We start from the raw sequence: 27,368 nt of genomic DNA, 5'->3' as shown, positions 1-27,368 counted from the left end.
TAAGTAGAGGAATAAATGGTCTCTAGGAGTCCTGTGTTTGCTATGTGCCTCAGAAACCATCTCTTTAAGAAAGAGACTTCTCTAAGTGTGAATAACCCCTAATTTTGATTTACTCAGTCACTAGATTAACCAGTCTATAGTGTTACTTTTTCTGTTTTCTTCTACCTGAAGAGTGACAATAGGCCAATACAATAAACAGGTAGCTAAAGGGGATAATGGTGAGTGAAGGGCTGTGGGGAAGAGACTGACTAAAGTAGGATGCTAGGGAATATAAGGCTACAAAGACCACAACAAAAGTTGAAAAATCTACCAAGTTACAAATAAGTTAAATAAAAATGGTTATCAAGACCTTCATAGCTAGTCAGTTGTTATTTCATTTTTGCCTTGAATTTTAAAGCCCTCGCTGTCAAAGAACAGAAAATCTGAACAATTCATCTTATCTGCTTTATCCTGAACTCCAAGCACTTGTGGCAGTTGTCCTGATGAGAATTTGTCACTTGTGTGCATTTTATTGTTGTTTCTAGAACTTCTGAAATGAGATTAAAATATTAGAAGGTACCTTAAACTACCTCAGCAGTGTTTTCTAGAACATAATTTGAACCTAGTTCCTCAGCTTGATTAAATGATGATACAATAAGAAAGCCAACAAGAGTGTTTTTCCTGATTTGTCATGTTTTATCACTAAGCACCTCTTTTCTGAAAGGAATATATGTCATCTCAGATGTGGGTCATGCTAAATAAGCTTCAGTGTCTTTGAGGGATTTTAGATTTGTTTCTACACTGAGACAGAGACAGGAAGCCCATACATTATACTAATCTCCATGGTGGATATCAGCCCCCTGCAAGGCCTATGGAAGCCTGTCTTTTGTGGATATCAGAAGTAGGGTGAGGTTCTGGACAATACAGAACAGGAGCCCAGCAGTATCCCCCCATAGTCCAGGCAGGTAGAGCACAGTAGATTTGTGGGTTCACTCTTCTATTAAGAACCTGTAGGGATGATGGCAGATGAAAGTGCTCTGTAGAGTGCACTTCTGCACAACAGGCACACATGTGTTTGCAGGCCCTCTCCTGTTACCCAGGACTGACTAGTCATGCCTCCCCTGGCTCCCTATAGGAAAGGGTGGCCTTAATGACTGATAGCCATAGTCTCAGGTTCTACTAGAACTAGAGCAATGTTTTTAGTTTGATAATCCCTGGATCTATCCTGCATTCCCTTAAGGGACAGATAAAAGGAGAGTCAGTGAAACCCAAACTGGGATCCATTTGAACATAATCTGTTCTTTGGGCAGCTCTGAATAGTGGCACAGGTAAGAAATTCTAGCAGCTCTAACAGCTGGCACACACTGAGGTTTTGTTCATGAAAGTCCACAGCAGTACCGTTGGTCAGCAACTGTCTTCCCACTTGCCATCTTGCTTCTATAAAAAAGAATGAAGTTATTTTCCAGAACAAATCAGCAGTTAAGAAAGGCAAAATGTTCCATTTTCTGCAAACAGCTGCAGTAACATGCCAGATTGTCCTCAATGGTGTTAATTAATTGAACAGATTTTGGAATGTGTTGTCTTTTGTTACATCCATTAATGGTCCTCTGCCTTCCTCTTACAAAAAAAGAAATTCTTTGAGATTTGGTCACTTTTACTGCTATATAATTTGTTAAATGCTCTAAGAAAATTGGGGACCTGGTGCACCTTAGATCCAGGGATCCAGAAATAGTTGAGTTGATCATCCTTTCTTTTTCCAGATGTGTGTTTGTTTATGTAGTTCATGTTCATCATTATTGTTGTACCTGTGGAGGTCCTTTTGTAGCAGTAAACTCAGACGACTTATTGTCCCTTTCCCCACCTCACTCATACTACAGTCCCACCTGTGCCAGTAGCACTGAGGGCCCAAGAGATGCCCCTGCCTTCCTTTCCAAGCTGATGCCCAGTTGGGCCATGATCAGATAGTCATCCTTCACTGTTACCAATTCTGAGAAAACAGAAGGGAGCAGGAGTGATCAAGTAATCAGTGGATTTAAAGAATATCAAGATATAGAACCCCCAAAGATAATCTGTGAAATTTTCAATTTTGTTGCTGAAGTGACAGAAGGAAAGCTGTCTTAATTCTCAGCTTACATCCAGCAAAAATTCATCCTCCAAAAGGAAATGCAGTACCTGCCCATGAGGAGTACCTGCATAATCCAATGCTGAACCTTGCCAGCCTAAGATGAGGCCTGGTCATAGCACAGGGAGCCAGGGAAGCCTTTGCCCTTCACTGGCTGAGGGGGATAAGCTCCAAACTTACCCACACATGGTGTCCAGGGCTCACTGCACATTTGCTGAGTGCAGAAACACCCAGCAAAACAAAGCTGTTAGTGGGAAAAACTGTTTCTTTGAAATGTGATTGTCACATGTCAGTGTCTGAACACTTAATTAAGATTTCAGCTGCTTTGAGAGTTTTTATATTGTGCAACTCAGTAGTAGATATGTCATTGTTCCCCAGATCCTCCTAGATTTCATGCAGCAGAAAATATTGCTGAAGGTGTTTGATCAGAAAGATGCACATGATTTGATTGGTACTGAACCAAAATTTTATAGAGATAGAGGTTTCCCTAAGCCTGAGCACTGTCTGGAAATGCTGGCAGTCCGTTTGCAGAGCAAGGCCCTCAGAGTTCATGTCCCACAAAGAAGAAGGAGCCACACATACTGCCTTAAATTTTGATTCTGCCAGTTGATTATACAGTTAATATTTCTGTGGTACATTAGAAGTTACAAATTTTCGTTACTACCAACTTGGTTCCATTTCTGAGAATCTTCTGCATTAGTAACAGACTACAGAAAACAAGACCAGGGAGAAAAGAAAAAACAGAGAAGAGATGTTTGTTCTTCAGATGAAGGCAAAGTGCCATTTTTGGTGGGGTGACAGGATCAGTGTGCACTACATTAAGTCTGGCCTCTCTTCTTGCTCTCCTTATATGAAGTTGGTATTCCCTGGAGAGGCTGGAAAGTAAAAAGAATTGGTAATGTACCTCTGATATGGATTTGAAGAAATAGAGTTATTTTGCTTGAAGAAAAAAGCTTTTGATTTTGATTGGTTGTAAGACAGCATACAATTAAATGAGCTTAGAATGGTGCAGGGGAGACTTTAAATGGAGCACTTTCCCCAGTGGACAGACAGTGAGCTCAGGGACCACAGGAACTTTGTTCTGAACTCCATCGATGGGGTCTGCATGGCGCTCAGCCCTAAATAGTTGCATAGGGATTGTGTGTTGGCTGAGTAACAAAGTGTATGGCCACATCCAAGGAAGAGCTTCCTGCTAGTGTAGGATTGTAATCAAACAGCAGTTATGGGAAGAGGAGGTGTGATCATTTGTGATCTTGTAAATACAAGAGAACAGGAGGAGCAGCTTTACTAACGTAAGCAGCCTTCTTTGATGACTTTTAAACCTTTTCTCCTGATCCATTTTCTGGTGAATTAGGCCTTAGATACTGCCATCTTTTCCTCTTTTTCTTTGTTTCAGTCTTTTATTCTAGTTTAAAACTTTAGCATAGGAAAATTGAGAACAGTGAGTTAAGGCAGATGTTAGATGTTGAATAAAACTGCATATGAAGCTTTATTTTGCAATCACACTTAAGTACCAGAAAGAAAAAATGTGAACACTTGAAGACATGATAATGGATCCTTTATAGATATTTTGGGTGCTGTATAATTGGTTGGCTTCTGTAATTTGGACATACATGATTTTATGAAATAAAAGTTTATTAAAGATTATTCCGTTACAAATTCTGTTTTCTTCAGTGGTAGTTTTTTCTTTTTTCTTTTTTTTTTTCAGTTTCATTGAGTCATGAGATTTTGATGCCTTGGAGATGATTTTATAGTATTATTTCTGCACAGACCATGAGTTTATAAAAATTGGGTAATTTTTAAAATATAATTACTGTATGTTTTAGTGATAAACACAAGTTTATGGGAGCTCTTGTCCCTGTTAATCCTTCTTATGTTAGAAGTTAAAAAACATAGACCAGAAATAATGTTGCAAAAAATAAATGTGAAATTAAGACAGCTGTTTCCTGCCTGCAGATGACGAGGATGGTATGGACTGCATGGACAATGAGAGGCGGCCACATTTCCCTCAGTTCTCCTACTCTGCAAGTGGACGAGAATAAGTCTTTCATTCTGCAACTTCACTGTCATCGTAGATTTTATTACTGAAAATGATTCCTGGGCATCATCACCAGTCCTAGCTCTTACAGATAGCAGGGGCTTCTCCGACATCCCAGACCAGCCAAGGGTCTTCACCCCTCGCCATCTTTCACTCACATGAAAACACGTATATACACAAACACACTCCAGTTTTTGTTTTTGCATGAAATTGTATCTCAGTCTAAGGTCTCATGCTGTTGCTGCTACTGTCTTACTATTATAGCAACTTTAAGAAGTAATTTTACAATCTTTGGAAGTCATGAGCCCACCATTGTTCATTTGTGCACCAGTTGTCATCTTTTAATCTATTAGTTTTTGTTTTTCCCCAGCATTGAAGGCTAAATGAGATACACTGATTCTAGGTACATTTTTTAACTTTCTAGAAGATAAATCAAAAACTAATTAGACTAAGAAGAATCTAGTTTATATTTCAAAACAAGCAATTGTGGAAGGATGGTGATGTGCATATGCACAAATTTAGTCAAGGATGTCCAATCAGTGCATAAAGTAAGTCTATATTCACTAAGGTTTGGCTGGAATTTATTAGGAAGCACTTGAGAGAGGAGTGAGTAACTATTTTATATACATATATATATATGTGTATGTATGTATACACACATATGTATATATACACATATATACATATATGTATGTGTATGTGTGTGTGTGTGTGTGTGTGTATATATATATTTATATATATATGTATATATTTTTTTAAATTCTTTTTGGATACTACAGAGGAAGCCTGGTATCACACATGGACATCCAGACTTCATGGGCAATCATAGGCAAATGGACATTGTTCTACCAAGAAATGAAGCATATGCACAAAATCAAAGTCACTTAAATGGTATCATGATACACTTTGTGCCAGAGGGCATTTTTCCCTGTGCTCGGCAACCCTTTTTCCTTCTTGATATTTATCACCTCTGATGGCTGAAGAATGTAGACAGGTATAATGATCCTGCTTTCACCAAAATTTGTATACCAAGGTAAACAAGTGTTTGCCTTATTAGTTTTAATTTTTTACTTTCAGTTCTAGGTGAAATAGCTTTTTCTCAGATGTTACAACTTTGAATGTCCTTTTATGGTTTTGTTTATATTGCAGTAGTATTTATTTTTTAGTGATGAGAATTGTATGTCATGTTAGCAAATGCAGCTCCAACTTACATGAAATAGACTTACTGCAGTTTCTTTTGACCCATGTGCAAGAAACATACACATCGATGAGAATCATGCACTTTTCCTCCTATGTAAAAAAAAAAATTGATAAGGTTCTGAAATTGTACAGATTGATTAGAATTTGGCTTTGGGAGAAGAGATGCTATCATTTAACCCCGTGGTGCTGAAAATTTAAAAAAAATCCCCAAATGTCTGTGCCCAAGGGGTTAATGAAACAAATAGATACTGATGTTTTCTCACTTGAGAACTGAAATGTTAGGATGGCCTGGCAGCATAACATAATGAAGAAAATTGAGACCTGAATGATGATAAGAAATGAACTTTACTTTGAAAAATGAACGTATTGCAAGTATTTATGAAGTAGGCAGTAAAGGATAAGAACCTGGTGTGTTTATTCTGATCAAGGTACATTTATCACTGAATTAAGCCATCAGGGAAAACAAAATGAAACAAAAAAGAACACCTCTAGCTTTTCTTTTTCTGTAAATACTCATGTCTCCAAATACCAACATTTTTCACTGAGAGGAGACATGTATGCAAACCTCATCTTTCTCCTTCATTAATGATGATCTTCAGATTAAACCCTTTGGTGCTAGGAGCTGACATTTTCCAAAGCAGCCTATGAAGTCCAAGGGCAGGGTCCCTTCTTACAGCAAGTGGGAGGGCATCCCACCCCATGGAGTGATTATGGAAATGTGTTCTAGATAAACTGACAGCTCCCAAATGGAAGACTACAGCATGACGTAGTATTATGACTGCATTGTATGAAAGAGCAAGTGACTTTCTAAGTAGGATGAATCATGTTCATATGCAGATGTCTTAGCCTCTCAACGCTGGAAGTGTGGATTTATAGCTCTTAAGCCACTGCTGGCGGTGGGTGGGCCACTGGGACTGATGGGGTTAAAGGGCATTCTACTAAGGCAGCTAAGACATATTCAGACATAGATTTTATCCTAATTTTTCATATTTCTACTTGAGTCAAGTTCATACTTAATATTAAGTAGGAAGTTACAGTAAGTAGTAGTTCATTCTTATTTACATCTATAGCTTAATTATTTTTTTTTTCTACTGGGAATTATATTGAATGTTCCACATTGAAAAGAAAGTAGACCAGAAGGTTTGTCCTTTAAGTTGTCTTGCATCCAATATATAAGAAAGAAACAGGTGAGAGGAAAAGAAGGAAGCTGAAACTAGCTGATGTTCAGAGCATTTGCTGCTTCAGAGAGAAAGTATGACACTGTACACTAAGCACATAGCTTTTGTTTTGTTTTTTCTCCCCCAAATCTTAAGATGATTTCCATGACATTGGCCAAGGATACTTCCTAAAGATTAATGACGGCTCTGATAATGTTCCAGGCTGGCCACTGCTCTCACAGATGGCCCTCAGTCTTCAGCCATGTGCAGGGCTCAGTCATCCCCTTCTTGGCTCCATCAGTGTCAAACGAGGTGTGTTCTTGGCTTTGATTTCTAGGATCCCTTCCTTTTACTCCCAGATCTCAAGTCAGCTGGCATGGAGGCATGATGAAACACAGAAAGGTGTACAGAGGGAGACAATGAAACTTCCCTGTGTTGCCCATAGTTGTAGTTTGGGATTCTGGCAGGCAGGACAGCCTGACACCTAAAATCATCCTGTTGGAACTTTGTGAACTCCAGCTCATACTGTCATGAAGTTGACCCCGTGTCATAATGCAGCCATCTTGGAGGAAATTGGCTACTTCTGCTTGGATTGTTGGCAGGGTTGCTCACAGCTTTGCTTTCTATACTAATTACATAGCATTATTCCAGTATTGTTTTCCATTTCCTGTACCTGATTTCCGGCTTCTTAAAGCTGACTGTTCTTGCAGGGGCCACTTGCTTCTCCTAGAGTACAAAAGTAAGGGCCTTCCTTACTAACTGCAGGGTCTATATACTACACCTCAATGTACACACTTTGCTGCTACCGTTTGTACTGTCTACAGTAGAATTTCCTTATCTTGCTCCTGGTAGTGCATTACAGGCAAGCATGAAATGTAAAGTATTTATTTAAATAAAAAGAAAACCTCTAAATTGGTAATTGAATTACCTCCCTGTAGCTTTATAGTTTGTGACATTTCTTGACCTTGCTAGTTCTTTCATTAGATCCGCGCAAGATCTAGTCATCTGGTTAAGGATTTTAAGCAGACGCAACTATGAACCCAAGAAACTGTATTACTATTACTGTTGGTCATACTAAAACTGTTTATTTCTTTAAGTATATGACCCACAAGGATGTGAAATAACTACAAGAAACTGTTTTTGTACACTGTACATCCTTAGTATTTTTACACGTATATGATAGGGATGCACATTATTTTCCTTCGTACAGACAGCTTAAATAAAGCACTATGTCAATCTGCTACTTCTCTGTTTGTTGTTGTTGGATGTGGTTCTGTAATCTCAGAAAATTAATATTCTTTTCTGAAAGAAAAATATAATAGCCCCTCACCTGGTATTAACCTACTCTTTATAAGATGTGACAGGAAACTATGTAAATTCCTCTTATCTCTGAACACAACACAGGGAATTATCTTTCCTTCAGTAAGATGGCAATAGTGCAGTTGTATAAACTTTGATGAAGGCTTCCAAAGGGGAGATGCTGGCCTTTCAGCACTGGGTTTACGACAGACCTGTGAAGCCAGGGGTGGAAGAGGGCCAGGCCATGGGGATTTATTCAGACCCTGATAATCTTCACAATAAATGGTTTGAATTTGAATTTTTAGGGAGTGTAGTTCATCAGTAATGTCTTCCTGATAATGTACTGCTCTGCATACTACTTTCTTAGGAGTGTAATCTTAGTACTTCATGGCAATTAATGAACTTAGATGTGGGTCCTAGATGGATAGGATGGCTGGACTACAATCTGATTTATGTTGAATCATTGCAGATGGGGCCTTTTTCTGATTTTACCTCATAAAACTACTATTGTAGAACTTGGCTTTGCTCCTGTGACTCAGCCAGAGAGAGGAAAAGCTTAGGGTCCAGAGTCAGGCATGTAGGTGTATGTCACACAGCCAAATTTGGGGGCATTCTTATATGTGCTCTTCTCTCAGAGTCACTGAGGTTGATGGATCCAGGAGGCTGAGATAAAGTGACCTCTAACATTCTTTAAAGGTGCTATTTTTAGAATATTGTATAATTTATTCGTGGTATACCTAAAACAGAATTAAGGACAGTTAAAATATCTTATGTGACAGCCTTTATGTCTAGCACATTTGATGAAATCAAACACTCTGACTCTGAATAGAAATACTGCTGTTTCAAGTTTGAGCCTTTGACACACTCCAGAGACGAGAGTGGTCGCTCTGTAAGGACCATGCCACCACCTCCAAAGCCTAATCCACACAAATTCTGAGTGGCAAGGCTGGGCATCTAGTACTATCCGATCTGTGATGATGCTGATGATGGGTTGCTGGCCAGGGAGAACAGCAGGTCAGGGGCTTGTCCCAACTGTAGACTCAGTGTCCATTTTTATTCCTTTCAAACATTTGAGGGCTTGACTGTGTATAGTAGAAATACTATTTTAGGCCAAAAATAATGATCTGTGTACAGATATTTGATATACTCTAAGACATTTTCTAATTTCTCTAGGTACATTTATAGGCTCAAATACTGCTATTGAAGGAAAAAAATCTGACACCACCGAGCCAAAGATGCTTTTCTTTTTGTCAGTTTTTGTTGTTTACAGAATGGAAAGAGTAAGGCACAGTGCTTCCTGGTGTCTCCTGAATGTGCACATATTAATAAGATGACAAATAATGGATGCTGATTAAAAGCAAAGAAAGATGAAGGATGATACATATCAGGAAAAGGGAAAGAAAAATGGCAGGAAAAGTCTGGTCCTTAACACATCTGGCCTAGTTAAAATATGTGCCTTTTTGGTGTTTTGTGTTCATTACTACAAGGTAAAAAGGAAACATTACAATTTAAGTCTTTAAAAAAGGTCATTTATTGAAATTCCTATGTATAACCTAGTGTATTTAAAATTAGCATATTTAAAAACAGTAACTTCAAGCCATTTCTGAGAACATATACCAGGAGTCTCCTCATCCAGGTTCAGACTTCAATTCTAGCCAGTTCCTAATGCAGGGACAAAAAAACGTAGCATGAGGACCAGCCCCAGTGCAGTCCGAGGTGGTATTACCCTGGGAAGGTGCGGTGTGTTGTGGCATATTAAGTACAAATCAGATGAATGTAAATATCTCTTTGTAAACCATTTATTTCACTCTGTTTCATCCAGGTCAGCAATCAGATTGTGGCATGCTGGGTAACTGGAAAAAATGATAATAAAAAGTAAGTTTAAATAGATCATGTTCCTCAATGTGATTTGTCTTCTCATTTGCTGGTTTAGTCACTGTTTATTACTAAATTTCTAGAGAAAAAATTTTCTATTGGTAAAAATTAGAAAGTTACATATTACCAGTTGATGAAACCTTTCCATCTTATCCTGACCACAGATCAAATCCCTTGTTGCATATGAATATAAGTTTAACAATTTTATTTTAATGTTTTCAATCTAAAAGCCACCTTTACTACAGAACATTGTGCCTCCGAATAAGGATATCTGATGTTAGGACATGTCCAGAAAGCCATCTCTCTCCCTCTCTGGTTATATTTGTGCTAAAACTGATCCCACATTACAGTGGACAAAGGATGAAAAACAGTGTGAACCAAGAGCCCCTAAGAAATTCTTGAAGCAGTACAAGCTAAATCCTTCCATTTTTAGATGCAGACAGTTTATTGCAATGTATAGAAGCATTTTTGCATGGAAACCTCCCACATGCTGGAAAAGGGAATCTGGGGTATTGTGGTCTCTTGGTTTTAAACAAGGGCATTAAACATTTCAAAACCACTTCATGTAAATTGGGTTAGAAGGAGAACCACAAAGTTAGTACTGTCACTTGCCTCTGCTGATATGGCTGTTCACATTAGTTTAAACCATACCAAGAAATAGCGTCAGAAAGCACTAAATGTAAGTTACCTTGAACAAAACAACCTTGAATCTCCACTGTGCCCTAAGTGGTGAGGTAACAACACAGTCCTGCCTCCAGGAGTGTGAAGTCCAGGTGTTCTCCAAATCCCAGTTTACACTTCAAAAGGTGCATGGTAATGCAGTGTAGGGCCATGGGCCCAGCCTGGTCTCTGTAACGGGGAACATCTCAAAGAAACAGAAGTGGACCAGCATGTCCAGAATTCAAGGGATATCTCTGTCAATCATGATTAAGTGTTGGGGATCTCCAAGTTGGGACAGTGAGATCAAAATCAGAATTTACCCAAGGGAAATATAAGAAACTCATGTCTTGCCTTTTTTTAAAAAGCAAGAAAGGTTGTGTTTACATTTCACATAGATTTCGCAATGTATGAGATGCTGATGATGACTTTTAATAAGTAGAAGGATCTCCACACAAGGCACAGGCCCATGGGCAGACAGACTTCACAGGATTTGCAGGTATGGCACAGAAGGAGGCCTCCCTCTGCCCACCAAAGTGAGCTGGTGTTATGATTGAAGCACACGCCAAGTTAGGGGGATGGGTGGTGGGCGGGTCCTCTTAGGCTTCCTGAGCCCTTCCGCTGAGGGGGCCACCAGGAGTCTACCATGCCCCAAACCCTACTATTGCAGAGGGGCTCCCTTTTCTTGGTAGCACACAGCCTGCCACAGACTCCATCTGACCATAGCTAGCCAGTGCCTCTACCTAGAGCTGATTTCCTTCCAGTGGGGCTTGAATGACCCTCCCTGCTTTGTGGCTTAGCCAAGAAAGGCAGTGCCTGGTGGCTTGGATACCTCCACACAGTGGCTTATTTCCTAACTTTACAAATTTTACAATGACTTTAAAACTAGGATAAGCATAACCCACCGGCATATTTGAAAAGAAAAATATGAATTAACTGGGTACTAAGCACACTTCACCCCATACACCCAATACAGAACATGGTAAAAACCTGAAGTAGAAGTAAAATTGTTGTAGATTTTTTTTTTTTTTTTCAACTAAGCCCCAGAAAACTGGGATCACTTCTCATAACAAGCCTTCGTAATGCCCGTGGGCTCCAGGCACACCTAGTAATTCATCATCAGCTGATCTGTCCCCTGAAGCCACTCAGACTGCTCTGCTGAAACCGGTGGCTGCCGGCTGCCTGCTGCCTGCCATGGCTGCAAAAGGCAACAGATGTGAGGTCCTCAACAGGAGCACGCGGACATCGACCTGAACTTCTCCCCCTGGAGCAAACCGGCTGTCCCTGTCATCATGTTTTACATTTCATCTGGTTTGGTGGGAAGCCCCATATTCAGACTCACTTTCACATTATAGCACTTCCTGTTCACAGGAAGTGCCTACAGCGGGCTGGACCCCTAATAAGCCCTCTACTTTATTTGCTGAGTGAATAATTCACCTTGTCATGTCACTGTTTTATCCGCTGAAGGCAGCACTCTGTATCATCCTGTTTGCTGAATCCTCTGTGACACTTTTCAGTGTTCCCCCTCATCCTGCACTTGTCTGGTGCCTGCTGAGGCAGGAGTTCCTCCCACAACCAGCTTCTCTGCCCCCCTTTCTGAGGGTGCTAGTAATACATGTTTCCAGAGCTGGTTCTACTGTCCACACCATGTGATTAGGGTCTCACTGTCCTGGAGACAGGTGTGTGTGCCTGTAGGACTTGAGCTAGTCAGAACTGTGGCGTAAGCCCCCAGCCACTGTCTTCCTGTCGTCCTGCTTTTCAGCTGGCCATCAAGGCTCTTGCTGTGCCCCCCCAGGGTGTGAGGCCACATCTGCAGGGGTCTGTGGCTGCCTCTGTATCAGAGGTGAGCACCAGGGCCTTGGCAGCTGCTCTCTGAAATACTGCCTGCAGGCAATAGAAGGGCCTGTCTGCAGGCCCACCACTGCTAACCCATTCATTCGCATCTCATTTTAAATCCTCAGAGCTTCCTCTCCACACAACAGCCTGACTTCCTGCCTAATTTATTTCTTAAGTTTGACTTTAGAGTTTAAAAAGTGGGTTGCTCTGAGCGATTTGAATTGATCCCCAGGCAACCATGCTACAGGGTACCCCCCACCCCAGCCTTTTCTGTTGCTTTATTTCCAAGCTGGCCTGAAAGGGCACTGGTGGCAGCCAGGGAGGTGCTTAAGGAAGCACACCGCGCTCAGCCTTCCCTAGGCTGCCACTTGAAACTCTTCTCTGGGCTTCTCTGCCACAGCCTTTCAGCAGCCCCTCCAAAGGCAAAATCCCTGCACCCCACAACTTCTTGCTCCCTGCTTTGCACTCTATTGTTTGTACACTCTCTGTGTGACCAGGTCAAAATGGGCCTGTTCCCTATGCCTCTGGAAATTAAGCATTGATTTTTATTTTTATTTTTTAGGATTTCTAGTTGAAGATGGACAAATACCTTTATCTTATTTATTTTTATGTGGTACCAAAGATTGAACCTAATACCTCACATGAGCTACAACCCCAGCCCCTAGCCAACTGTTTTTAACTAGAGCTCCTTCTGGGCATTTCTAAGCTTGCCCTGAACTGACAGCCCCAGGGCAGCTCCAGCTCCTGCCTCTATGTGGCCAAGGGCTGGGGCTTGGGTCCTGCTGCTGCTCCAGGCTCTAGCCCTCCCCTCCTTACCCTTTGGGACACCCAACTTGGGCCATTCATCCTGTGGCCCAGGTCACTCAAGAAGAAGTTCAAAGGTTCCTTTCCCTATCCTTTCATTTCCCAGTCCCATTCACTCCATCTCTGTGGCCTTTACTCTTCTATTTGTACAAAAAGGATATTAAAATGATTTGTCTCAAAAGGCCCCTTTAAGCCTACTAATCCTGTTGTCATGGTCATCTGCTCTAAACTGAGTAACATCAAACCTCCCTCTAAAAGGGAAGCCGAGTTGTTTTTTTGTTTTGTTTTGTTTTTTGCCAGAATCAAGTGACATGGAAGCTAAACAATTTGTTTTCCTGAAGTGGTGCAGAACATACTCCTTTGAATCCAGGACTATGACCTCCAAGTCCAGACTCTACTACTGGGCTCTCCCGCCTATCCCATGCAGATTAGTGGAGGAACAGCAGAACAACCACTCTGCTGTTTATGGAATTCAGAAGGGCCAATTTGGAGGGCCACCTGGCATTAGCCAGACATGTGAGCACTAGGTGCCATCCATTTGTTGGAGAGAAAAGTGTCCTCACCCATGCTCTGCAGAATTTAGAGGAAATGCAATGCTTTATAGCAGAATGGCTCACTGCTTTACCAACCCAGGGGCACTGGGCTCTCAGGTCCCTGCAGTTCAGCCTCCATAGCACAAATAATCCTAGCACTTGCTGAGAGGTCCACGCCTCCTAGCTGGGCTCTGCAGAGCCTTTCTGGGAATCTAGCTATTGCTGGCTGCAAAACAGGGCAGGGATTCACAACAAGGTTAGCAGGGGCCTGCATCCACCCTTCCCTCACAGCCACGTGGCAGCAGCCAGAGCTCAAGGCCTATTTCCCTTGATGGTGGGTCTCCAAGAAAGGCACCAAACTGTAGGTTCCAGAGCAATCAAAAGGCAGATGCAGGAAAGACTGTCTTGCAGACAGGGCAGCACTTTCTATAAAATAGCATCTTGGGATGGACTTGGGACTTGTGGTATGCCAGGCAGGCAACCCCACACAGGCCAGGGATGCCTGTGCATACACAGAAGGGGTCAGCGTTGGGGCCTGGCATCCACTGTGTCGTCCCCTTCCAGAGCACACTTCCACAGTGTGTGGGATCTGAGTTTGTCATCTTCCAGCTCTCTTGAGTCCTGTAAGTCAGGAGCACTTTCTCTGAGCACAGGCAGGTGTTTGTGTTTTATGTGAACCATGTTTCCATGGTAAATAGATTTTAAGAATTCCCAGAGGACAGACAGTGTCACCAACAGCAGAGAGTGGAGCCTCTGGCTGCCTCATGTTTGAAAGCGTTAAAAATGAAGACAACATTGACATTTGGGGTTGTAATGTGACGGAATTACAGTCTTTTAAAGGCAAGAACCACTTATCTACACTACATGTAATATTCAGTGTTTTGTTCACTTGTCTAATTGGATTAAAATATTTAGCTCCCTTTAAAATCTTGATTGTGAATTTATATTGCAAAATGTAATGTCTGACTCAGGAAGCAATAAGTGGAACAAATGCATCTGAAGCAACATAAAATTTAACTTATTTTTCTTCCATGATTATTATTCTGAAAGGATTCACTCTTGGACAAAGTGAACTGTTAACAGAAGAGCAAGCCTGACTTAAATGAAACCCTGTGTGCCTTTCAGTGTGATTTATGCTCAGTGGAAAAGACAAAGTTAAACTGTCACTCTTGGGGAAGTTTCTGCAAGGGTCACAAGACCCTCAGGTTAGAAATATAGCAACCGGGGTCTTATGTCACTCTTTAAAAACACTCAGGCAGCAGGGAGTTAATGACATTTTAGCTGCATATGTTCAAGTTTATTTAAAAAAATATGCAAGTCACTTTGGTTGACAGTGTCTTGTACACAGTTTTGAAAGAATCAGGGCAAACTTTAACAGAGTCAGTTTTTATTTGAAAAATATTTTCTGGGAATGTATCAGTGTTTATTTTTGAGACTGACAATTCGGGTGAAAATCAGGATAAAAACAAAAAAACAACAATTTGGTTGAAATCAAATTGTTTGTTTTCATCTATTTAGAATTCTTTCCAAAAAATCTTGGTTCAGGAGAAGGCTTTGTAATTTATTTTATTCAGTGTATTTGCTGTTCTATTCAAGCACCATCTGTCCTGCAGGTAGCTAACTATATGGGAGCCTTAAGTCAGCTGGGCAAAGCCCTTGGACTCTAGGAAGTACCAACTAGGTGGCCATATCCAGGTTCCACTTGGGACGCCTACACTGCCAGGGTCTTGCATGTGTCCTTCCTCAGCCAGACCCAAACCTGGCTCACCCTCACCCAGGCTGCCCTATCTCCAGAGTCCTTCCTTCTCTTGCTTCCAGTCACAAATAGACCTCTCCTCCCCTTCTCAGAATCTGTCTGCTTCTCCTGCTTGTGTTTCAGCTCTATCCGATGAGTCCTTTGGTGCAATGAGAGGATGTCAATGATCTTGAATATAATCACATATGGCTGCTGGATCCATGCACAAGTTTAAGTCAAATTAGAAAGTAAATTCACTGCCAAGAATGCTTTAAAAGTCATAGGGCCAACTGATGAACCACTGACAAGTCAGTTTCCTACTCTGTTTTCTAAACTGTAAGTGATTCATACTAAGGGACTAAAAGGGAATCCCCTCCCCAGATTGAACACTGAGCACCAAACCAAACAGCCTGTCCAGGGCAACAGCTACCCGAACACACCAGTCAGCTGAAAGAGTCATTACCAAATAAATACATAAACACATAAACTCATCTCCATGTTCAAAATAATCCTCTCAGTGGACAGATTAATTTCTGTTCATCTTCCTCTCACAGATGCCATTCTCCCCCAGACAGACTTACATTCTCACCAGCTGGCTTCACCCTTCCTGGACAGATGTTAAAACCCCTAGGCTCTGGGCTGCAGACCCCTGTCCCAGCTCCAAGCTGTCAGGTCATGCCCAACGCCCCCTGGGGCCCCATGTCCCTTACCCCAGATGTCATCCCCTGCCACCACTCCATAGGTTTCAGCCTCCCCCAGCCAGGGCCTGCCTCCCAAGACAGGAAGTGTTAATGTCCAGCCTAGCCCTCCATCACAAGACAAGCAGAGTATCTGCCCAGAGACGAGACTGTGCTATAACTGAGAAAAAGAGGAATCACCCTTGGGTGAAGTTAGGTTAGTGCTTTAATGTGTCTTTCTCCATGAATATAGCCATTTTGTGGGTTTTTTTTTTTTTTTTTTATATTGGGGATTGAGCTCAGGAGTGCTCTGCCACTTAGTTATATCCTTAGCCCTTTTTATCTTTTCATGTTGAGACAGGGTCTCACTAAAGTTGCCCAGGCTGGCCCTGAAACTTCTAATCCTCCTGCCTCAGCCTCTCGTTGCTGAGATTACAGGTGCATGCCACCACACCTGGCCATTTCATGATCTTTTAAAAGCCATTTTCTAGAAGTTCTTTTCCTCATTGTGAGGCAGAAGATTAATAAAGCCATTGGTCTTAGTCCTGAACTAAGAACAGAAAGCTAAAAACCAGCCTAGGCTGGGAGGTCCGAGTCCTGGGCTCTGCACAGTGCACACTGCCTCACTGCACACTGCACCATGGGATAATGTGGCCAAAGTGTCATTGTGACAGTTACAACTGTGACTAGCTCCTTCCACCAGACATATGGGGTTTTTGTTGTTGTTGTTGTTGGTGGTGGTGGTGGTGGTGTGTGTGTGTGTGTACATGTGGTGCTGGGGATTGAACCCAGGGCCTTGTGCATGCAAGGCAAGCACTCTACCAACAGAGCTATAGCCCCAGCCTCAGACATGTCATTTTGCATGTTTCAGAATTTAAGCAGAAGCCATTCAGAATAATCAAGCCTTCTAAACAAGCTAGACATTTCCTATCGGAGGCCACAGGCCAAGCCTGAGCCCCACCATCAGATCCTCTGCTCAGGGCAGCAGGCTCAGGACGTGAGAGCTAATGGGGGGACATGACTCAGCTTCAGAGCAGCTGCCCAGGCCAGAAAATATCCATTCTCTTTTGGGTATTAACTGAACAGAGATTTTTAGAGTTTGACACACAAAATTAAGCTATTATGCTTAATTCATTCAGTGTTGAGAAAATGGAAGCCTTTAGCTAAACCATCCCCAAACCGGAGATGAAGGCAGCTGTGGACATCAGATGCCCAAGCATTGGGTCTAGAGGACTCTCTCCAGGAAAACAGTGTGCTGATTGCTCCAGACCCCAAGAAGGCACCTTCCTCTGAAATATCTGTACAGGGTCAAAGAGCAGCCCTATTATCTCAAAGGGCTCATTTGGAACTTAACTCAAAATTCAAGTTTTTTCTATGGAAAAAACAAAACACAGTGTCCAGGGCACTGACAGTCCCCGTGTAGAGGCCACTGCAACACCTGGATGTAAAGAGCAGGTTCCAAGTTTAGAAACTCGGCAGAAAGCTTGCAAAACTGGACCTAACCCTCCTCTTTGATCACTACTAGGTATCTGCTACTGAAAATCAACATTTCTGCTATCAAATTTCTTTTGTCACATTCATCTTAAAATAACTCCACGTGTAATACTTTCACCTGAAAGGCCCTTTTGGAGATGAGCCAAATGAGCCAGCATCAGATAGTACTGGACAGGCAAACCACTGCTGCTTCTCCAAGCAAGGGAAGAAAGACCTGCTAGTTTTTCTGGGGATATTTTGCAGTTTTGGTTTTTTTTTTTTTTTTTTTTTGTCGTCGTTTTGTTTTTTAATGCATTTTGTGCAATTTTTGCAATTCATTTACTATTTACCAGCTTTTAAAAGCATGCTAAGATGTAAGTGTGCTATAAAGTAGGCAATGGGGAGTTAAAAGGTGAAGCCCATATTGTAATGATGAGCTGAAAAGGAAAGTACTGGTACTTTGAGCCTCCATAGAAGACTCCCCACAATCTGAGTTCTGAAATAGTTCTTGATTCACTCACGCCATAAGTCATGGTCCTTCCATCATGTATGACAGGAGCCTAGAAATCCAGCAGCCCCAGTGTCCTTGATGCCAGGCACAAAGCTGGCATTGCCAGGTCCTCCCTCAGGACCTGTCCACCAAGTTGGGTTCTGGCCTGGATGAAGGATGAGGGACTTGGCACTAGCACAAATGAGAAACGGAGCAGAGAGGAATGAAGTTGGTCCTGTCAGTCCTGGCTCCACAGAGTTTCTGCCTTCCTTGTGCTTATGTCCCCTTAGTCATCTCCCAGGACCTTCTCAAGATGCAGGGAGATGAGACAGAAAAATCCTGCTAGTTGGGGTAATGCATATCTGTAAACTCAGCTACTAGGGAGGCTGAGGCAGGAGTATAGCAAGCTTGAGGCCAGTCTGGGAAACTTAGTGAGACCCTATCTATCTTAAAGAAAAAAGAAAGGAAAACCCTGACATTTCTTCAGCCTACTAAGTACCTAAGGTCCCACTGAGCACCCTACAGTGACACTCACTTAATACTCCAGTATCTTTTTCCCAATTCTCACAGTGCAGATGGGGAAAGTGAGGCCCATGAGACAAGTAACTTGGCCAGGGCCTTAAACAGTGACACAATCTAGAATCATCTGTCTGTTCTAGCTCCAAACATCCTGGAGATTCTCAGACTTTAGTGGCCCTCAGAATTACTCCAACAGCTTTAATGCAGGTTCCTAGGTCCCAATCCTAGACATGCTGCCCAGGTATGTGTCAGCTGCAGCCCTGGAATGAATGTGGGTTTCTTTCATTTGTTGCACGCATCCCAGACAACTGTGGTGGTGTAGCCTGTGGCTCAGATGTCAATTCTTCCTTCCCTGTGAGTGACCTCAGCAGCCCTCTAACCACTTGCTTCACAAAGTCCCTGGGCATTTATGGAGCACCTGGGTGCAATCCTAATTAAAGGCAGAGGCCACTGACAGCCCATAGACCAACTCCTATCCTAACAAATTGCTTGATGGGGCAAAAAGCAGAACCTCTCTGGCAGGAAAAGAAGCAATTTAGAGGTTTCATTCTACTCCAAATTCACCTGAATTCTCTTGCCTCCATTATCTAACCTGATAGGGAAAGCCTGGGTGTGGAGTCAGAACTTAGGTTCCATTTGCTGTATCCCTACTTGCTAGCTGTATACATTTGCTTGAGTCTCATTTCCCATATCTACAAAATGGAGACCAATAATGTCAATCTTCCTGGTTTGTTAAAGGGTAAAGAGAGAATGCATATTCAATGTGTAAGACTACGAGGTGCTTTTCACGCACTCAAAATCCTAGCCCAATTATCCTCAGCTAATTTAGGACAACATACCTTCTGCATTGGGAACATGTCTTTTCTCAACCAGTTCAAGCTTTTTAATCCTTTAGGGGCAGATCAAGGCCACCCTCATCCAAGAGGCCTGCTCTACCAGTGCAGTCTTCCTTTCTCCCTCCTCTGGCACCCTGGTAGTACTGCCTGTTTTGTAGGACTCAGCACTCAGTGTGGCTGGGGGATTCATGGACCTGGATCTGCTTGAGGACAGGCCTCAGCTTACACTCCTCTGTGCCCTGCTGTGCTCAGCACAATCTTCAGGAGCTCCCCCTTAGCTTACGAGCTGACCAAGGTGACTAGTGGGAGTTTAAGCCTATTAAGGTACAGCCCTGGAAAAAGAAACAAGTAAGAGACCCATGTGCATATTCTCCCTATCATACCCCTGTATGTTCTGTGGTGGGCAGGCTGCCCTAGGGCTCCCATCCTGTGCTGGGGTCTGCCGAGTACCTGGGATCTCAGCCGGTCCACCTCTTCTGACAAGCTCTGTCTCTCCAGGAGAAGCTGGTTCTGCTTGTTGAGCAGCTGCACCAGCTGCTGCGCTGTGGCCTGGCTATGCTTATCCAGCTGCTGGAGCCTGGAAAAAAAGCCACCACAGAATTAGAGATGGGTTCTGAAAAGACGGTGCTTGAGAGATCAGAAGGGACAATGGTACATTTTAGGGCTCTCTTACTCTGTGTTTTAGTCAGCTTTCTGTTGCTGTAACAAAATACTTGAAATAATCAACTTAGAAGAAGAAAACGTTTTAATTTGCTCACTTTCAGAGGTTTCAGTTTTTGATTGTAGCACAATATGGTGGAGATGTGTGGCAGAAAAAGCCCTCATCGTGGAGGCCAGAAATTAAAAGAAAGAGAAGCTAGGGTCCCAATATTCCCTTTATGGGCACACTCCCAATTTCCTAACTTATTCCAACTAGACCCCACTTCCTAAGAGAACTATGGGCTAGGGACCATGCCTTCAACACATGGGGCTCTGGAGGACATTGAAGCAATAATAGTGTGTATCTCAGGGAAGCTCCTGATAGTGAACTATGAACTAGAAGTCAAGAGTGACCCTGAGTTGAGGCTTTGGCTAGCAGCAGATGTGCAAGGGAACTGGGAACCTTGTCAATATGTTGTCAGTTAGAATCAGATTCAAGATGGGTAAGTAAAAGAAAAACTAAAAGCCTTAAACTCACAAGCAAAGGCCAAAGATGAGGAGCCCAAATGCTCCATTGTTCAGCTGGAACCCTCTCTGGCAAGCTAAGCAGACTGCTGGCCCTCGCTGGGGAAGAGGGTGAGGAATGATGGAAACACTGAACTAAGGGTTTTCCATTATTAATCACTCAGTCAATCACAAGTTCCAGCATTGCTGACCAGATGTCTTTAAAAACCCTAAATTTGTCATTCTGCTGATGGGCTCTCCTCTCCCAACTTGCTAATTCATTTAAACCATTATCCTCATCTGTCCACAGACAGCTTCCTACAGCCATGACAATGTAGGCTTCGGATTAAATTTAGAGTTGAACAACTACCCAGAACTGTTCTGGAAAGCAGCGTGCCATTCCACAGCTCTCACTAATCAAAAGCACCCACAGGGAAATTAAATTGTATTTTCACAAGCAAAGAATAGCTTGTGGTACATTTCAAACTCCAGGTTACCAAGTCAAAGACTAGCCTGGGGCAGCCCTCAGTTCAAGATCTCCTGGGTCAGTGTTCCTGGTAGGCTCTGAGTACAACTAAACATTACAAAGCCAAAGATTTGGGCCTTTGGGTTGGGGTGAGTTCGCATCTGGCGATGGCGGGTAAAATGCATTCTGGGAAAGGTGGCAAAGGTCTACAGCTTTACTCACACTCTCCCAGGACTCTTCTGCAAAGCACAGTACAACCCTCTCCACGTCCCCTGCCAACTCCCAGGAGCTATTCTTAGTCTCAAATGGACTCACAAGTCTTTGTGAAAGGGTCCGCCCTGCCTCCACTCCCCAACTGCGAACCCTCAGCGGGGTCCTGGTTTTCAATTACACCACTTTCCGGAAACTACTCACCTGGCATGTCCTACAGGTGCAGGAGTGAGGGGTGGGGCGGGGACCACACTGCGCATCCTCACAGGCCCTCCTAGCGGCGCAGCAGGAGGCAGTCCCGCAGTTCTGCGGCTCCTGCGCTCGCTGAGTCTGGGGGACTGTGGCCTCTCCTTAGCTCTACGTTTCAGGTGCCCCGTCAGCCCTGGGCAAAGACCTCTGTTCAAGGATGAGCCTGCAACTGCGCCCTTAAGTTTCTGGCTGACGAAGCCATGGCATCTCCGCTAGGGGTAGCTCATCCGACCCCACCCCATCACGCAGTTATGGGGGCTGGGGTAGATCTCTTGTGAGAGGGTCTCAAAGCCACCCCACTGGGGCAGAGCAGACAGAAGCTCTCCCGCACTGCCGGGGGTCCTGGCAGGGAGAAACTGCGCAGGCCACCTTTTGGTAGAGCCCCTGCTTGCCGAGGAGCCCTGGATTGGCTCTGATTGCTGTAGCAGAGAGGTTAACTGCCTTTTTTCTTGAGAAGCAGACAATGTACTACTTTCACATTAAAATCAGGCGAAAAACAGCGTTAGCAGTTGAGCTCCCTAACCCGTAAGGTGGCTTTCCCCCTCCAATCACATCCTGGATGTGGAGAGAGCCCCAGGCTAGAGCTACTGAGGCAGAAGTCCTTTGGCTTCCTGCTTGCTCGAAAAGGATTGGAACAGAAGCTTGCGATAAACAAATGACACCATTATGGTTCAATTGCAAGAAAGCGCCAGAGTGGCTATTCTCCATGTTCTTGCCCTGTGCTTGGATCAAATGGGAAAATGGTCCCGCGGACCAATGGATTCAGTATGTGTTTTTGGGCTCCTGAAAAGGGACGGCTGCCCCATCCAGTGCTATGAGCCAAGCCAAAGTCAGCTCTCGCGGCACAAAAACCTGGCCAGGGACAAGCCACACTGGCTCTGCCACCAGAGAAGGGGCCAGTTCCTACCTAGACCTTTCTCCTAGGGAGCCCTCAGAACTTAGACAAGGCTCACTCGGGCTTAGTTTGCAAACTGCGGGCAATGGGACAGCTCATCAGTTACAGGGTGGGGGTTGAGGAACCCCACCCAGACCACCTGAATCTCATGGCTGGGAGTGAGCCTCAGTACAGCAGAAAACCAGCTGCTGTGAGAAGTCAGATTCTGAGAAACCACCCCTCCTCTAGGAGGTGCATCCTCACTAACACTGAAGAGCTAAGAGCAGAAGCAAACTCTGTTTGTTTGCTTTCCCACCCACCCACTTTATTGAGATGGTGTTTCATTATGTTGCCCAAGCTCTCCTGGAACTCCTGGCTCAAGTGATCCACCTGCCTCAGTCTAGGGAGTAGTTGAGACTGTGGCCCAGGCCAACCACCCAGCTTGACTTATTTTTAAAACCAACTTGAACAACTCCAAAAAGTTCATCACAGGAGTGTCCCCCACTCTTTATTTATGTGCCTTCCTTTTTGGGGCAGGTTCTACCCCCTCATTCCACATACAGTAGTAAAGTCAGTTAAAAACTCAGAAAACATAAAAACAACACTAAACCCACATTTGTTAATTTTTTTTTTTTTAATAAAAGGGAGTTTGTTAAGGAAACACTTCGGTGACAGTTCTTTGAAGGCCTGCTAAAAACACTGGGGAAATTTTTAAAAAATTATTTTTTGAAAAATCCCAAATACTGCCCAACTCAGCCTATGTTCTGGTAATGGATCTTTCACTACCATCAGAAGATATTTCTGAAGACTATATAGTAGATAAATAAACTGTCCTTTATTTTCCACAGTGTTATTATTCTCAGTTTTCATGCCATAAGTCCATAGTGTCAGCTAGTCATAGCTACAACTCTCACTCTTGGCACAATCAATATTTGCTGAGCTTTTGAGCTTACTGCTCCACCTTGATTATTCAATTCCAAGTTTATTACAGTCATCTGAGTTACATGTTAGCATGACCATCCCCATTTTATGGATGAGGAAACTGAAGATGACAGGTTAACTTGCACAGAGTCACACAGAGTTATGGTAGAGAGCCAGGAGTCAAATCTAGGCAGTGCCTAGTTGGTTAACTCACTGAGGTTATACACTACACTAACCAGCCTTTAGTAAACACCCCTTGTGGGTAAAGTACCATGTTGGCCAAGAAATACCTGAGAAAAACAACTTAAAAAAAGGAAAGTTTTATTTTGTCTAATAGTTTCAGAGGCTTCAATCCATGATTGCCTAGTCCTGTTGCCTTTGGGCTTATAGAAAAGCAGCAATCATGGTGGGAGAGCATGGCAGAGGAGATTGCTCATCTCATGGCAGCTGAGATGCAAAGAAAGAGACATAGGAAGGGACTGAGGGTCCCAATATCCTCTTCAAGGGCACACTCCCAATTATCTAACTTCCTGAAACTAGGCCCCACCTCTTAAAGGATTTATCATATTCCAAAGGTGCTATAGGCTGAAGACCAAGTTGGGAGACATTTGGGATCCAACCATAACAAGTACCAATGTAGACACTGGGAGTACACAAAGAATTACAAATGGTTCTTGCCCTCAAGGGATTCTCAGACATTTGAGGAGAAAATGACAGATGATGAAATAAGTGTTGACTTCAAACAGAACAATGTGAAGGCATAAGGAAGAATGATTGATACAGCAAAGGCGAGGTACGGGAAGGCTTCTGCTTGCTTAGGAGACAATTCTTCATTCTACATTGAGCACTCACAATATATAGGGTGATGTGTTAAATGCTTACAATTTTTTTTAATCTTTAACATTGACAAGAATTCTAATGAGGGAGGAGCTAATTATTATCCCCACTTTAAGGATAAGGAAACTAAGGTACAGAAAGGATACATGACTAGTTTAATATTACTAGGCTGGCAAGTGGGATGTGAGAAAATAGTAGATATTGTTCTTCCAGGAGCCAGGCACAGGGCCTTCCCACATGGGGGAGGCACTGTAAAGGCTATGGAGTGTCTGAAAACTTCAAACTGTTCTGGCTGGTCCAGACATTGTGAGCTGCTCAGAGGAAGGTAATACTGGGCTTAGTGGAGGTTGGTAGCAAATATGAACTCTGTCCTGCAGGCAGTGGTAGTGCCATTTACCAAAAAAGGGTGAAAGGAGGGATAAGCCTGGGGTAGAAGAGAAGATCTGGGGTCAGAACAAGTCTGAGATACTTGTGGGACATAGTTATGAAGCATAAGGCCCAGGAATGGCCCAGCTAAAGCTCTAGCTATGCAAACCAAACTTCTTGGGAGGTGAGGCCACGAATGTGGGGCAAGATTTGCCTGGGAAAGACTGGTAGAGATTTTCAACTGGAGCAGTTTGTTAAAAATGCAAGTATCAGGGCTGGGGATGTGGCTCAAGCGGTAGCGTGCTCTCCTGGCATGCGTTGGGCGCTGGGTTCGATCCTCAACACCACATAAAAATAAAAAATAAAGATATTGTGTCCATCTAAAACTAAAAAATTTTTTTAAAAATGCAAGTATCAAAGCTCCCATGATCTGATGGCTAAGACAGTCTAGGGCTGGCAAAACACAGGAAGCTGGCCAGATGCAGAGACAGATGACCCAGAAAGTAAGAGAAAGCCAATAGAGAAGCAGATCCTGGAGGTCCAGGGAGGAGAGAAGGAGGAGTGGTTTGTGTAAAATGCTACCTGATGGCAGAGCACCATGCAGAGTTGTCTGGCTGGGGAGAGAAGGGAAGATTATTCTAGTGAGCTGGGCTGAGGGGAAGGTAGTAAGAATGGGAGCAGCCTGAACTGGTGGGGAGGGGACTCTGGAGGAGAGAAGGTAAATCCTCAAAGCAGAAGATGGCAGGCTTCCCAGGGGAAGAAGGTGCCCAGGCCTGGGGACCTGCACCCTCCTCCCTGAGACAAGAGGGAGGGCAAGCTAAGGGGAGAGCTGTGGCCAGAGCTCATGTTCAGCAGCTTCTGTATTCCCTCAGGTCAGGGCAGGGCTGTTTGCTGAGAAAGGAAAGTCGGGGTCAGGCAGCTGGGGGGCTGCTGCAGAGGACAAGGGCACTGGCCAGGGCTAGTGATATCTGTTAGGCTGAGAGCTTGCCCTCTTGGGAAGACACAGATGTTCTGACTCAGCCATTGGATGTCATCAGCCCTTCTTCTACCTAACCTCCTCATAGGGCACCTTTCTATACCACCCCCACCCTCCTGATCCTCCCAAGTATCACTCCTCTTGGTCTTCACAGGACTACAAACTTCTTTTCAGTGGTTGGGTCTTGGTGTGGTTGTCATTTTGAGAGACTGCACTTTCTTTTGTTCTGTTTGGGTCTTTTGTTTTTAGCTATTTCCTCTACAAGGCATTAAATAGTGGACAGAGCAAGCGGGGGCTGCCATCGTGGGGCCTACAGGAATTTGGGTAAGGAGCCCCTGACATCCTGCAAACCACACCCAGCCTCCATGTAGTAGGAAGGAAAGATAGAATCAAGAGATTTCAGAGCTCAACTCCTAATTAGACCTCCCCCACCCCATTCTCCCAGTCTTGTATCTCATCTCTACATTGGACAGGGAGTCCATCCTGTCCTAGGGCCCCCCAGGATATGTGTGAATCTTCACTGTGCTGTCAAGGCATCCAGAGCAGCTGTGGCCAGGCCTTCTGCCCCTGACCCAGGCCTCATCCCCTCACCCCTGAAGCACCTGTGCTCCTCCATTCTCACAGGGCATGGTGGGGTCAGCTGGTCCATGAGAAAGAAAGGACACTTCAGGCAGCTATGTACCCAGACTGGGTTGCTATCCTAACCTATGGCATAGGGTTCACGCCTTCAGTACCTGTAAGTACACAACTGTGAACTCTGGGCAAGATGGAGGACTCTTGGGAGAGAAGAGCAGCTGCCCAGGCTGGGGTAGAGTTGCCAGTATAGCCTCCCCTTCTGTGCCAAACCAGCTCTAGGAATTTAAGGCACTAAGGGGAAGTAGGCTCTTACTATGGAAGCAAAAAGGCCCAGGTTTGTAAAGGTACAAATGCAGATAAAATCACAGGAAACACGTGTGCTGGGCTGGGGCAGATATCTATTGGTCCAACAGTGATTCTGTCAGCCACACCCCACAAGCATTATCAGAACCAGCATTTAAAAAAATATATGCAAGACTTCAAGATAAGATGAAGCAAGTGGTGAAATACAAAACAACTTTATAGAGCTGAGTGGGCTGGGGAAAATATCTTATGCAAAACAGAAGCAGTGCAAGCTGCCAGCTCTGGTCCTAGGCTTCAGACATTCATTTGCTATGAATACTGTGAAAGCAAGTGAATACATATATTTAAATTTTTTATGTTGTATGTTATACATACAAAATATATGCAGTGTATAAGTAAGTTATGAGATATAATAACCAAATGAACACTTGGGAACCTAGTACAGTGCCACAGGACTGCTACCCAGGCTTTCTTCTCCAGGCCAGTCCCCAATTCCTACCCCAGGGGTGGCAAATATGAATGTTTTTTTTAAAAGAGGTGTCAGTTGCTTGCACCAATTCCACCTGGGAGCTTCCTACAGACTACTTACTTTAGGGTTTTTGTTTGGGGATTGTATTTGCTTGTGGTAGTAAAATGTCTTTTATTCTAAAAACCAGAGCCCCTTCCCTTTCACTCTGACAATGGCAAAGATTTTCCTTCCTCTTCTTAGATAAGTTCTCAAAATGCTCAGAACAGCAGTTTGCCTGGGAGAGGGGACCTCCTCATGGAAATGAAGGGCATTTTCTAAACAACATATAAATTTAAAAGGTACAAATATTTTGCCTGTAAATATGCACTCAGTGTTCTACTGTTCCCAGTACCATACTCTAGTCTTTACTGAGCATTTCCTAAAAGCCCAGGATTGTAAGAAGTTTGCATTCATTACCTAATTTAATTCTCATGACAGCACTGCACAGTGGGTGTTATCATCTGCATTTTGTACATGAGAAAAGCTAGGCACAAAGAAAGAAGTCATCTGCTCAAGCTCACTGAACTAAAAGGGTAGATGCCGGATTGCTAAAGCCATTAAGGACACCCTGCAGTAGGGGAGCTACTCTTCCTCTCCTCCTTAGAGTCTCTCCAGTTCTCACTGCCCTAATCCTTTGGCATTTCCTCCGCCTTCATCACACTTGCCAATGCTGGGGGGCTGGGCCCAGCTTTCTCTCACTTGAAACATT

General features: G+C 43.5%; 2 protein-coding genes across 5 annotated transcripts in view; one reads left to right on the top strand and one right to left on the bottom strand.

Annotated features, from left to right (window-relative positions):
* Window positions 1-7,736, top strand: part of Akt3 (AKT serine/threonine kinase 3) — a 269,991-nt gene extending 262,255 nt beyond the window's left edge. For all 4 annotated transcript variants that reach the window (XM_026390718.2, XM_077802311.1, XM_026390720.2 and 1 more), the window contains one exon: window positions 4,058-7,736. In XM_026390718.2, coding sequence (XP_026246503.1) covers window positions 4,058-4,143 — 86 coding nt within the window. In that variant the 3' untranslated portion in view covers window positions 4,144-7,736. The remainder of the gene's footprint in view (window positions 1-4,057) is intronic.
* The window catches only part of Sdccag8 (SHH signaling and ciliogenesis regulator SDCCAG8), a 228,519-nt gene continuing 207,796 nt past the window's right edge, over window positions 6,646-27,368 (bottom strand). Inside the window, exons 18-19 of the mRNA XM_026390721.2 lie at window positions 19,681-19,807; window positions 6,646-9,648 (exon numbers count right to left, since the gene is read on the bottom strand). Of these exons, the coding sequence (XP_026246506.2) occupies window positions 9,619-9,648; window positions 19,681-19,807 (157 nt within the window). The 3' untranslated portion in view covers window positions 6,646-9,618. The remainder of the gene's footprint in view (window positions 9,649-19,680; window positions 19,808-27,368) is intronic.

Source organism: Urocitellus parryii, chromosome 9 (assembly GCF_045843805.1).
Source record: "Urocitellus parryii isolate mUroPar1 chromosome 9, mUroPar1.hap1, whole genome shotgun sequence".
Taxonomy (NCBI): Eukaryota; Metazoa; Chordata; class Mammalia; order Rodentia; family Sciuridae; genus Urocitellus; species Urocitellus parryii.
The sequence above is the reverse complement of the archived record's forward strand: the minus strand, read 5'-3'. Positions and strand labels throughout refer to the sequence as shown.